We start from the raw sequence: 13,914 nt of genomic DNA, 5'->3' as shown, positions 1-13,914 counted from the left end.
AAAAAAGAACATCTTTGGAAATTTAACAAGATAAAACGTTGTGTTTGTAAATATTCTCCCCTCCTTGGTATTTTGTCACATGCAGACAGTTTCACCAAAGCACGACAGGCTATGGTTTCTCACTCAACATCCAAATAACCACAACTTTCTGCAGGAGTTGCTAGTCAGAAATCATGGCCAGGACTTGCTGCCTCCTCTTTAATGGAGGGGTACTGAGGCCTGCAATTAATCATCTGAGAGGTTATCTCACAATGAACCAGAAATTGACCTGGGTCTATAAGATTCAGTACTTCATTAAAATGGTGGCCTGCCAATTGTGAAAGTCAAATCAAGTCATAGTTTACAAAAGAGGGCAGAAATGTTACTAGTGGAAGGCTTTCACATGAAAAAGAAACCTAATCTATTTGAAATGGGAAGCAAATTGAACTAGCACTTATTAAAATTATGTTGAAAATCAGTTAAGATTTAGCCACAAGATATACTTGCCACATTGTCATGACTTGTTGGCTTAATTTGTGTCTTAGCAATTATTTATGGCTCTATTTATACTTCAGTTACTGAATGAAGAAAGGCAGTTTTAAATCAAGATTCAAGCAGGGATATTCTTTAAAATTGTTTGGTTACTACCTTGTTACAGCATTCTTCTGACTCAGAAGACATTTCTGTGAAGATGGAGATTTACATGTGGACAGTATGTTCCCAACAGTTGAAAACAATTTATTTTTGAGAGAAAGATTTGGTAGGGAAAGCTCATTTAAAGCGATATCAGCCAGATTTGAGAATTATCCGTAAGTTTGAAAGGTGTTACCCCAATCTTTCTAAAGTACCTCTAATACTGCATAGTAATACCACTATTTGTTCTTTAACTGTCTTCTAGAATGCGATCATGGATACTGAGCAATGTCCTAACACAAAGTTTGAGTCCGGTTCAAAGTGAGAATGTTGCCAAAATCATCCCAGTCAAGTTTGCACTTGGCATAAATTGATTTCCTAAATTGTTGCTCAATAGAAATCCAAAAAAGAAAACATCCGAAATGTATGCATTTTGTCAATTTAATAGATGGGTCATAACTTGTTCATTTCATCTACAGAAGAACAGAGAAAGTTAAATTTCAAACTAACTCCCATCATTTCAAAAACATTTTTAATAATTCCAATAGCTTTGAAGCATATTTATGTGCTCTTTTGTCAGTAGTCCACTTCACGTATAGATGGCGATGCACATGATCTGGATTAAACAATGTTTTGGAGGAGACAAGTTGATCTGGTTCAGAAGCGCATGATAAATGTTTGCACAAACCTTTTACTTTAGAGACAATCCCAAGCACACAGCCTTGCTTGTTTTATATTGAACTTGGTCAGCTTAAACCAAAATCTAAACAGGATTACCTTGATGACATTCGTTCCTTGTAAGATGATTGACCTATTATACAGGGTTGAATAAAGTTGTCAGGTCAGGGTTGGGAAAAGATGAGAAAAGAGAGAAAGTGCTCAGATGTCCAGTAATACACTGCATGAAGTTTTATTTGAATCCCAAAATGCTTGGAAGTTTGTCAAATCCAGCATCATTCACAATTTTTTTTTACAAACCCAATTGAGACAATTAAGCTTTATTCAGACTAAATTTAATGTTGACTGCTTAAAAAAATGATATTGGTACTTAGGCTTAAAGGGTAGTTGTTTCCGTTTTACAGATAGTACTGTAGATTAAACAGTGGTAAAATGTACACGAGTCAAAATAGGATACAATTTCAGAGCTAATAATCCACTTAAAAACATAGCCCAGAATCTGTATTTTGACCAACCTCAACCAACTCTTATTTAGCAGTGTAAATATTCTTCCATATACTTTTATTTTAATGCTCAAATTTCATTCTAAATTTATTTTCCTTCCTATATTAAAACATGGAAATAGGGATAAGAAAAAAAAATCAGGATAATTAGCACATGACTTTCTTTGGACAACATTGCTCTAATTAGACATTACACCAGTAGTTTTGACAGTAGTCAATTTACTAGTCAAAGATTTGTCAAGCAGACATCTTCAACTAATTCCAATTCCTAATTTAAAAGTGATTGACCATATTTAAGTGTGACAGTGTCTTGAAATTAAACATCTCAGATCTTTACTCGTGTAACAAAGCGCTGATGTCAGTTACTTCTTTTTCGCTCCGCACTGAATGAGCAAAACGTGAACACTTTTCAGAGACTGGATCAGCCAATGCAAATTTGCACAAAAGCAGCATGTTGGTGTGGCTCAACTTCTTCCATAAATTAGCCAAGCTGGATTCTAGATTTTTAAAAAATCCAACCATTTCTATGAATGCTATTATGAAGTAACCACTATATCTAAACTAGAGAAGCAGAATGCGCAGGATCGATTCCACAGGAGTGCAGGGAGTTTCTGAATCACATTAAATTAAATTAGTAAAATAAATCATAAGTGGAGAAAGAACAAATGTCGATCACAACACAAAAGCTCTCAACAGTAGCCAGGAGACGAATGCAGGTGTATTGATCTGTTCATGCAATCACTTCATTAATCTTAAATTCCTATTGCTAATTTTGAATTCCTTTACAATTAAAACAGACCACCCAACCCATAAACAGCTCCAGACAAACTTGTTGCACTTAAAATGTGGCAGTCAATTCCCATTTTGAAATTCCTTGCTTTGCATTTACCTTAAAATGTGCACGAGTGTGAAACTCGAGGTGTGTAAAGAGTGATGTAATAAGGTGAGCATTTAGGACCATACAGCCTGACAGAATGTAATCAGCATGTATCCTCAACAAATCATTTCATTCAGAGGTAAAGAAGAAGGAACACTAGAAAAAAACTTTAGAAAATTAATCCCGTTTGCAACATTTAATCATATGCAAATCCATGGGCTTCCTATTTTGTCAACATCAATGTAGAGTAACACAAGCTAAGTTACATGGGAACAAGCTGCTTTTTTTTCTCTCCAGCAACAGAGCATCTTTCCCCTTCCAATGTTCTAAGCACATTGCAGGCCAAGTGTATTTGCAACCAGGTTTCCCACAAAACAGTGCAACATTAAGAGAAAGTAAACAAATTGCTTCAATATTCAATCTCCTTCTAGATGTTGCTGTTTTCACTAAGACGTCAGTTTGAAAAATAACTTTATAAAAATGAGAAAAAAAAAGGGCAGGCTGAAGACAAAAAAAAATGCAACCTACTTGTTGAGCTCAAGGGTAGAATACCATCTGTTAAAGGAACTCATGGAGTTGTGAGAGAAAAATTGTTTATTAAAGCAGTGATTTTGTGTTTTTAAACTAGAAAGCAGAACTAGACTGTCTTATTTAAAGTTTTAATCCCATCTGAACAGTCATTACCTAAACCACTTCTGATTATATGAAAACTGTAGAAAGTTAGTAACAGCCACAAGTAAACACCAAAGGTGATACTTGTATGTGTTCATCAGAGTCCTGCTGGATGGTGTGTTTCAAATGTACTGCCCAGAATCTGGAATCAGAAAGGCAGCATGACAAGTCTTAGTCCACTGGCCGCTTTTCTCCATATTTCTTTGTAAACTCTTCAGCATTCTTAAAGAATTTTTTACGGTCCTTAGAGTATTCTTCAGCTAGGTCAGCTCTTAGGGGATGCTCAGGCTGTGGGTCATTCACAAGTGCAATGAGTGACTGGATAACTGAAATCAAAACAAAATAAAAATCAAAGTTTAGCGTTTAAAAACTATTAAATATTGTGGATTTGAAAATTATAATAGTGTTTCAACTAGCAGGCATATCTTGAAACAACATCCAGGCTCTAGCATTCATGATTAGTGATTCAAGGCACCAGCTCACCATCACCACACTGGCAGGTTGAGATCATTAATAACAACATGTTGGTCTCGTCTGTGACAGTCACATTCCATGAATAAATACAAACTTTAAAAGATTAAAAATTCTGCTTTTTAACAATTCCAGATTCTCCCTAGGGGCTGCTACTTTATTGACATTTAAATACTGCCAATTCAGATTGATTTACAAATATTTAGGAACCAACATTTGCAAAGAATGGCCTCAAAGTCCGTGCTTAAAGCTATAATATACTGTAAACACATTTGCCAAATTAAATAAAGCACATCGAGACAGAATCTGACCTCAATTTTGTCCAACTTTTCAAGGACTTTAACCATCTCATGCTAGTTTACAAACCATCCATTGTTTCGATACTTCCAATCTCTAACCTCTTCCTGCCCTAAAACCCTCAAAAGTTCTGTAATTCCTTCAATCCTAGCCTTTGACACAAAATTGGCTTTATGGTAGGAGACAGAGGGTGGTGGTCATTTATCAGACTGGAGGCCTGTGACCAGTAGTGTTCCACAAGGATCGGTATTGGGTCCACTTATATTTCTATAAATGATTTGGATGAGAATACAGGAGGTATGGTGAGTAAGTTTACAAATGACACCAAACTTAGTTGTATAAATGAACAGGGGTTCAGGTACAAACTCTTTGAAATTTACATCACAAGGTGGTGGTCAAGAGTGTGTTTAGCACACTTGCCTTCATTACTTTGAATCTAGGGGTTGGGACATGATGGTGAGGTTGTATATGACATTGGTGAAGCCTCACCTGGAGTCTGTGCAGAGTTCTGGTCAGCCTGACATAGGAAGGATATTATTAAACTGGAGAGGGCTCAGAAAAGATTTTCCAGGAATTGAGGGTTTGAGAATAAAAATAGACTGGGAAGACAGGGACATTTTTCCACTGGAACGTAGGAGATTGAGGCTTAACTTTATTGAAGCTTATGAAATCATGAGGGGCGTAGATAAGGCATAACAAAGGCCTTTACGGGCATATTTTTGAGGAGAAAGATTTACAGTACGAGGTGCAACTTTTTTATTTTACAGAGTAGTTCATGTGGAATGAACTGCCAGGTAAAGTGGTGGATGCAAGTTCAGTTACAGCTGTAATAAAAGTTGCACCCTACTAGTCTTCTTGAATACATGCTAGTACCTGCACCATAACTTTTTAGGATCATGCATGCAAATACCTGAATCCCTCTATACCTCAGAATTCTGCAGTCCTTCTCTGTTTAAGTAATACAGTGGAACCTTGATTATCTGAATATCGATTATCTGAAGAAGATCTCAAGGTCCCGATAGAAACATTACATCAAAGAGCTGTTTCCAACACTGATCGCGCCTTTCGTTTACAATGATTAAAAGTGAACTCTGCTTCCTGAAACACTGCCGAGAACAGTCCTGGACACAGATTGTAGCCCAGGCACTACTTCCAAATGACTGACCTCCCAACCTCTCCCAATCCCACTTCCCCAGATAATATCTCCAACATTGTCCTGTATAGGGCAAAGGTGAAACCTGTTTAAAAAGCTGAGGTAAAACGGTGTGCGCGTGGCCACATGTGTATGTTATTTGAAGAATCACACCTCCCCCGAACCCCCCCCCCCCCCCCCCGAGAGGCGATGGACTGGGGGCAGGGGCATGGACAGGAAGATCAGACAGTAGGTGGGGTGGACAGGATTGGATGGGGACGGGGGGGGGAAAAAAAAAAGAGAGAACGGTGTTGGATAGGTTTGGGGGGCAGACGGGTTCAGTGGTGTGGGACAGAGTTGGGGAGGGATGGGTGTGGGGGTTTGGGCAGACAATAGGGCAGTTTTGGACGGTGTTGGGGTACGGCCGGGGCAGGTGGAGGTGAATGGGGGTCAGGAACCTGCATAGTGTGTTGCTGCCTCGTCTCCTGAACGGAAAGTGGACCTAACAGAAAACTCTGATCCCCAGGGGAGTGGCAGTGAATCAATTAACCGAATACTCAATTATCCCAACGAAATACTGCCCACCCATCTTGTTCGGATAATAGAGGTTCCTCTGTACTTTTAAAAGTTTTTCTGCTAAAGTGAACAATTTCACATTCTCCATCATTGCCAGACATTTACCCACTCATTCAATCCATCTGCAACGTCCTTGTAACTTTCTAAGAATACTTCCCTTCCTTTCTTCGGGTCGCCTATGAATTTAACTACCTTTGCTCCCCTCATCTAAATTGTAAGCATAGACTCTTGCTGGATTCCACGTGTCACATCCTGCCATTCAGACAAAGGCTGGTTTAAGCCTTTAGTTCTGCTAAACAGCCAATCTTAATCCATGTTAAAACATCACCCCCCACATAAGCTTTTATTTTCCATAATAACCTTTGAATTGGTATCTTAATAAATGGACTACAGAATCACAGTACAGAAGAGACTCTTCAGCCCATTGTGTCTGTAACACAAAGTACAATACCACCTACACTAGTCCTATAGTTTTGAATATAAGTGCTCATCCAAGTACTTGTTGAAGATTGAGGTCAATCACCCCATCTACACTCTCAGACTGCGCATTCCACCACCCTCTGGGTGGAACATTCTTCTCTTAAACCTCCTATAAACCTCTCATCTTGTATTTTTTTTTAAATGTGCCTCTACTCGTGACCCTTCCACTAAGGGGAAGAGCTGCTTTCTATCCACCCTGGCAGAGCCTCTCAAATGTAAGATTTCCTTAACAAAAAGGAATGTTTTAAAAAACCAATACATCTACTACCTCATTAGCAACCTCTTAAGATGAGGATGAAATCCACATGGACCACAGATTTGTCAATCTGCAGTTTCATAGTTTGATTAGTAACATTTGACTGTAATTTTTGCTACATTCCTCTTCCATTCCTGATTTACAGCTATTACTGGAGTGATTTTGTATCCTCTATAATGAAGGCAGGAGCAGAGCACTGGTTCATTTCATCAATCATTTCCATATCTTCCGCACACAGTCACATTTATATTCTGAAACATCCCCTTAAATGTTGTCACTGTCTCCCGATAGAGTTAACACCTAGCCTGGCATGCCAGTTCAGTTCAGTTAACTCAGCTTTACGTCTAGATAGTTGCCCATATTTAGGTTTGAAAAGATAGTCTTCACTCAAGTAATCTCCTTTTCAAACTGAATCAAAAAAATTCGAGAACATGGTGGTCACTGCTACTTTGGGTACCTTAACGGAGGTCATGAATAAAATCTGTCTCATTACACAATACCCCAATCTGTCGGTTCCAGAACATGCTGTTAAGAAATATCTCAAAAACATTGGAAGAACTCTTCATCCAGGCTTTCCTCCCCACCCCATTCATGGGACATGCGTGTCACTGGCTCGCATTTGTTGCTCATGCCTAGTCATCCTTGAGGTGACAGTGAGCTGCCATGTTGAACCGCTATAGTTTATGTGCTGAAGAGTGACCCACAATTCCAGGATTTTGACCCAGTGACAACGAAAGAACGGTAATATACTTCCAACTCAGAATGGTGAGTGGCTTCGAGGGGTCTTGCAAGCGGTAATGTTCCGATGTATCTGCTGCCCTTGTCCTAAGTGGAAACTATCGTTGTTTAGAAAGCTGCTATGGAAATTCGGTGAATTTCTGCAGTAAATCAAGTAGATAGAACACACTACTATCACTAAACATCAGTGGTGGGGTTTGCAAGCGCATGTGGATGCGATGCCAATCAAGTGAGCTGCTTTGTCCTGAATGGTGTCAAGCTTCCTCAGTGTTGTTATACCTGCACTCATCCAGGCAAGTAGGGAGCATTCCATCACTCGTTTTGTGCCTTGTAGATGGTGGATATGCTCTGGGGAGTCAGGTCACGAGTTATTCCTTGTGTTCCAAGCCACTGACCTGCTCTTGTAGCCACTGTGTTCATGTGATGAGCCCAGTTCTGGACAATGATAACTCTAAGGATATTGGAAGTAGGAGACTCGGTGATGGTAACACTATTGAACGTCAAGTAACAGTTATTAAATTGTCTTTTATTGGCGATGGTCATTGCCTAGTATTTGTGTAGCGTGAACATTACTATTCACTTTTCTGCTCAAGATCAGATATTGAACGGATCTTGCTTCATTTAAACAATGATAGCCTCAGTAGCCAAAGAGTCGTGAATTATGGTGAGCATTATGCAATCAGCAAACATCCCTACTTCTGACCTTATGATGAAGAGGAAGTCATTTATGAAGCAGCTGAATAGGGTTGGAACTAGGACACTACCCTAAGGAACTCCTGCAGTTGAATTAACTGACCTCCGACGATCTTCCTATGTATCAGGTACAACTCCAGCCGACAGAGAATTTGCCCCCTGACAAATCATTGATTCTAATTTTGCTAGGGCTCCTCGATATCAAACTCAGTCAAAAGTGGCCATGATACCAAGGGCTGTCACACTCATCTTGCCTCTGGAATTCAGATCTTTGTTCATGCTTGAGCCAAGGCTGTAATGAGCTCAGGCACTGAATGACCCTGGCAGAACCCAAATGGCATCAGCAAGTAGGTTATTGCTGACTAGGTGCTGGATGATAGCACTTTCCAACATTTTACTGATAATCGAGTAGACTGAATGGGTGGTAATTGGTCAGATTGGATTTGTCGAGCCTTTTGTGGACAGGACATAGTGGGCCAAGTTTCTAATTTATCGGGTAGATGCCAGTGTTGTAACTATGCCAGAGCAGCTTGGCTAGGGTAGCAGCAAATTCTGGATCACAAGACTTCATAACTGTTGTCAGGGTACATATCCTTTGCAGTATCCATTGCTTCTGACCATTTCTTAAAATCACATGGAATGAATTAAACCGGTTGAAGATTGGCATCTGTGATGCTGGGGACTACTGGAGGAAGGAGAGATCAATTACCCATTCAACACTTGTAGCTGAAGATGGCTGCAAATGCTTCAACCTTATCTTTTGTACTGATTTGCTAGGCTCTTTCATCACGGAGGATGGGAGTATTTGTGCAGCTCCCTCTTCCAGCGAGTTCATTACTTGTCCACCACCATTCCGAACTGGATGTGAGTGTGAATTTGATCCATTAGTTTTGGGATTGCATAGCTCTGTCTATCACTTGCTGCTTACATTGCTTGGCACTCAAATTTGGTAGCTTCAGCAGGTACACAGATTTTAGACACGACTGGTGCTGCTCCTCTCATGCCCTCCTGCACTCTCCATTGGCCAGAAAACCACAGGATACAACCAAGAATCAGGCCGCAGCCCATCGAGTCTGCACCACCATTCGATCATGGCTGATGTGTTTCTCAACCCATTCTCCCACTTTCTCCATAACCCTTGACCCCATTACTAATCAAGAACCTAAGTATCTGTCTTAAATACTCTCAATGACTTGACCTCCACAGCCCTTTGTAGTAATGAGTCACCATCCTCTGGGTGAAGAGATTCCTTATCTCAGTTCAGTCCCTTCGTCCTCAAGCTGTGCCACCATGTCCTAGTCTCTCCTACCAGTGGAAACATCATCTCCATGTCTACTCTAGCCAGGCCTCTCTGTATTCTTTAAATTTCAATCAGATCCTCCCTAATGCTTCGAAGCTTCAAGAAGCCCTTCATTCTCAGGATCATTCGTGTAAACGCCTTCTGGACCTCCTCCAACATCAACACATCTTTCCTTAGACAAAGGGCCCAAAACTGCTCACAATATTCCAAACGTGAAATTTGACGAGAGCCTTAAGACATCTGAAGCAGTATACCTGTGGTCTTGTTTTCTAGCCTGGCTGAACTAGGGTTGAATACCTGGCTTTTGGATTAGTGGTGCTGGAAGAGCACAGCAGTTCAGGCAGCAACCGACGTTTCGGGCAAAAGCCCTTCATCAGGAATAAAGGCAGAGAGCCTGAAGCGTGGAGAGATAAGCTAGAGGAGGGTGGGGGTGGGGCTGAAGATGATAGGTCAGGGAGGGTGGTGGAGTGGATAGGTGGAAAAGATGATAGGCAGGTAGGACAAGTCATGGGGACAGTGCTGAGCTGGAAGTGTAGAACTAGGGTGAGGTGGGGGAAGGGGAAATGAGGAAACTGTTGAAGTCCACATTGATGCCCTGGGGTTGAAGTGTTCCGAGGCGGAAGTTGAGGCGTTCTTCCTCCAGGCGTCTGGTGGTGAGGGAGCGGTGGTGAAGGAGGTCCAGGACCTCCATGTCCTCGGCAGAGTGGAAGGGGGAGTTGAAATGTTGGGCCACAGGGCAGTGTGGTTGATTGGTGAGACTGTCCCGGAGATGTTCCCTAAAGCATTCCGCTAGGAGGCGTCCAGTCTCCCCAATGTAGAGGAGACCGCATCGGGAGCAACGGATGCAATAAATGTTATTAGTGGATGTGCAGGTAAAACTTTCATGGATGTGGAAGGTTCCTATAGGGCCTTGGATGGAGGTGAGGGAGATGTGTGGGCGCAGGTTTTGCAGTTACTGCGGTGGCAGGGGAAGGTGCCAGGATAGGAGGGTGGGTTTTGGGGGGGGGGGGGGGCGTGGACCTGACCAGGTAGTCACGGAGGGAACGGTCTTTGCAGAAGGCAGAAAGGGGTGGGGAGGGAAATATATCCCTGGTGGTGGGGCCTTTTTGGAGGTGGCAGAAATGTCAGTGGATGATTTGGTTTATGCGAAGGTTGGTAGGGTGGAAGGTGAGCACCCGGGGCGTTCTGTTCTTGCTACAGTTGGAGGGGTGTGGTCTGAGGGTGGAGGTGCGGGATGTGGACGAGATGCGTTGGAGGGCATCTTTAACCACATGGGAAGGGAAATTGCAGTCTCTAAAGAAGGAGGCCATCTGGTGTTGTGGTTAAACTGGTCCTCCTGGGAGCAGATACGGCGGAGGCGGAGGAATTGGGAATACGGGATGGTATTTTTGTAAGAGGTAGGATGGGAAGAGATGTAATCCAGGTAGCTGTGGGAGTCGGTGGGTTTGTAAAAAATGTCAGTGTCAAGTCGGTCGTCATTAATGGGGATGGAGGGGTCCAGGAAGGGGAGGGAGGTGTCAGAGATGGTCCAGGTAAATTTAAGGTCAGGGTGGAATGTATTGGTGCTTGTTGGTAATGGTTCAATGGGCGATATACCAGGCTATGAGGTTGCAGATTGTTTTACAGTATGATTCTACTGCTGTTGATGGCCCACAGCCCCTCATGGATGCTCAGTCTTGAGTTGCTAGATCAGTTTGAAATCTGTCCCACTTACCACAGTGACAGTGTCACAACACAGCAGAGGGTATTCTCAATGTGAAGCTTATGCACAGTTATAGAGCTTTTAGTTTTTTTTTTTAAAAATTGTATCCCTCTGCCTTTTCTGTCTGGCCATTCCTGACATTCTCTGACCCCTAATTTTTCTAATACTACTTTCTTAGCTTATTCCTAATATTTGATATACCAGTTTAATGTTTCAGTTTATGTTAATGTAATGATCCCCTCAAAACATTTTAAGGTAGCCCAGACCCTAACTTTTTCTTTCTTTCAAAAGTAGACGTAAAGCGGAAATTCCAGAAGTGAAGCAGCTGGTCAGTTTCCAACAAAACAATTTATTTAAACATTACGGGCGAAACATGAACAACAGAAAAAACAGAATTTAGAACAACTTAACTTATTTGATAACCCAACCGACTTGATCTCACAACTTAAAACTGTTCCAATCCCTGCAACATCCCATAAACCACCCCTTACAAGCAGGAGCATTTTGAGAGAGAGAAGTCAGGCAAGAAACATCTGTTGAAGTATGGAACTTCTTTTCACTGTAGCTGCTTCTCTAATTCCCCTGTTTTTTGACTGCCTGCTAAAACTAAACCAAACTAGGAAAAAAACCTAAACTGGGAGAAGTGACCACTCCCCTTTCATTGTACAACTGTTTTAAAAAACCTAAAGGCCTCCTCAGATTGTTGACTAAAGACAGCTTGTCAGCCATTTCAACACCACTGCCTTTACAACCCACCCCCAACGCCGAAAACAAACCACAACATTACCTGATTAAAGGGGCAGCATTATCACAAGAGCAAGCACACTCCGATTATGGTTAAGTAAATAACAATTGAGTTTAAATACAAACAAGAGTGAGGTGGTGCATCTAAAAAAGGATGGACAGGGCCACATACTCCATGAAAAATGTGCCTGGATGGAACAGATAAGGAAAGTTGCCATCGTCTTACTGGACCACAGAACAGTTCTCTCATTAGAGAGAGATGACTGGTGGTGGTTTAACCTTATGGTCACCATGTCCCATGGCAAGGGGTGAGGTTGAGAAGGTGGGACTTTCATGGTAGCATCAGCCAGCACGGGAATGGAATCCACACTGTTGATTTTATTCTGCATTGCAGACCAACTGTTAGCCAGCTGAGTTGATAAACCCCCATGGACCACAATTAATAGGTACGCATTAAAGAAATTTAAATAACAATGCAAATTAACATGATTATAAAAAAAAGTTAAAGTTAAAGCACTGGGTTTATGTAATTCTCTTCCCTTAGAACAAAAGTGAGAAAGTTGTAAAGAAACTTTGATCATTAGAACACTGAACAGTTCTAATTTCTATATTACAAAAAATTACCAAAACACCAGAAAAAAAAGCAATAAGATTTACCAGGATATCAAAACTGAAAGTTATAACTCTTTTGACAAGAAGTCTGTGGAGTGAATTGATCAAGATTTTTAAGATGTTTTCATTTGAAGAAATCCAAAACTAGGGGCTCTAAATGCAAGGTAGTCAGCGGTAAATCCAATAAAAGATTCAGGACAAAGTTATTTGCTCAGACAATGAGAACATAGCATTCACTATCACATGAAACAGTTGACACACATAGTGTACACCCCCTTAAGTAAAAGTTAGATAATGACAGAAAAAAAAATCAAAGTATAGTCTGACAGGGTTAGAAAAGTAAAGCAGTAGGAGGCTTAAATGCAACTTGGTTGATGTGCGTACACTCGGGTTTACCGAAGTGGAGGTCACAACTCCAAATGAGGCCCCAACTTGAAATTTCAAGGTTGCAAGCTTGTAAGGCAACAACAACAACAGTGGAGCTCTGTCAAGATATGACAGCTGTACCCCTTTACAAGAAAAGTAACAATCAAGAAGTCCTCGTAAGCCTGGCTTTTTCTATCATTGAAGTTTTGAATACAACAAAGCATTGAAGTTGAGCAATATTCAGCCTGTTTTTGGGTTGAAATATTCAGAATATGTTCAACAATGGTTTCTAAAATTCTGAGGTACTTTAACAGTATTCACCCCCCCTCCTCTTCATTTCCTTTTAGCCCTCTCCTGAAACTGAAACGAATTTTTGAAGGAAGAGTAAGATTTTAAAGCTGCAGTTTCATCAGAATTACAGAATAATTTCAACATACTGTTTTAATCTGCTTTCAATGAACAGATACAGTTCTTCAGAACGCCAATCCCAAGTAGAAGAAACATGTTATGAGCTGGGTTAACAAACGTTACCGATTTAATGTGACTAGGGTGTTTAACAAGATACCACACAAAAAGGTTAAATCATAAGAGCCCATGATGTTGGAGGAGTACACTAACATGGATGGAGAATAATTGATGGAAAACAGCAAGTGGGGATAAGGGATCAGGTTGGCAACCTGTAACTAGCTAGGTTCCACAGGGATCAGTGCTGGCACTGCCACTATTTACAAAATATATTAATCACTTGAAGGAAAGAAGGCAACATACTATAGCCAAATTTGCAGATCAAATAAAAATAGTTAGAAGGGCAAATAGAGAGATTCAAACAAACAGTTTGCTGAGAGATATTGATAGGTTCATAAGTGGGCAATTGTAAAGTTGGAAGGAAGTACGTGAGTATTATTTAAATGGAGAAAAACAACAAAAAGCTGCAATACCAAGACAGTTGGAGGATGCTTGTGCACGAAACATAGAAAACAAGCACAAAAAGCAGTTAATCAAGGTAGCTAATGGAATGCTGGCCCTTATTTCAAAGGATTGGAATATCAGAGCAGGAAGGAGTTACTGCAACTGCACAATGTGCTGAGACCACATCTGGAATACCAAAAGCAGTTTTGTTTCCCTTATTTAGGGAACATCGTTTCACTGAAGTTTTATATAAATGATTTGGATGTAAATATAAAGCAGTATGGTTAGCAAGTTTG

The 13,914-nt window shown here is 40.9% G+C and overlaps 1 protein-coding gene across 1 annotated transcript in view; it reads right to left on the bottom strand.

The window, feature by feature from the left end:
* Positions 1-1,035: 1,035 nt before the first annotated feature.
* The window catches only part of LOC132827041 (ubiquitin-conjugating enzyme E2 L3), a 69,045-nt gene continuing 56,166 nt past the window's right edge, over positions 1,036-13,914 (bottom strand). Inside the window, exon 4 of the mRNA XM_060843465.1 lies at positions 1,036-3,668. Within this exon, the coding sequence (XP_060699448.1) occupies positions 3,514-3,668 (155 nt within the window). The 3' untranslated portion in view covers positions 1,036-3,513. The remainder of the gene's footprint in view (positions 3,669-13,914) is intronic.

The sequence above is a fragment of the Hemiscyllium ocellatum genome, chromosome 24 (assembly GCF_020745735.1).
Source record: "Hemiscyllium ocellatum isolate sHemOce1 chromosome 24, sHemOce1.pat.X.cur, whole genome shotgun sequence".
Lineage (NCBI taxonomy): Eukaryota > Metazoa > Chordata > Chondrichthyes > Orectolobiformes > Hemiscylliidae > Hemiscyllium > Hemiscyllium ocellatum.
This window is presented reverse-complemented; position numbering and strand designations above follow the sequence as displayed.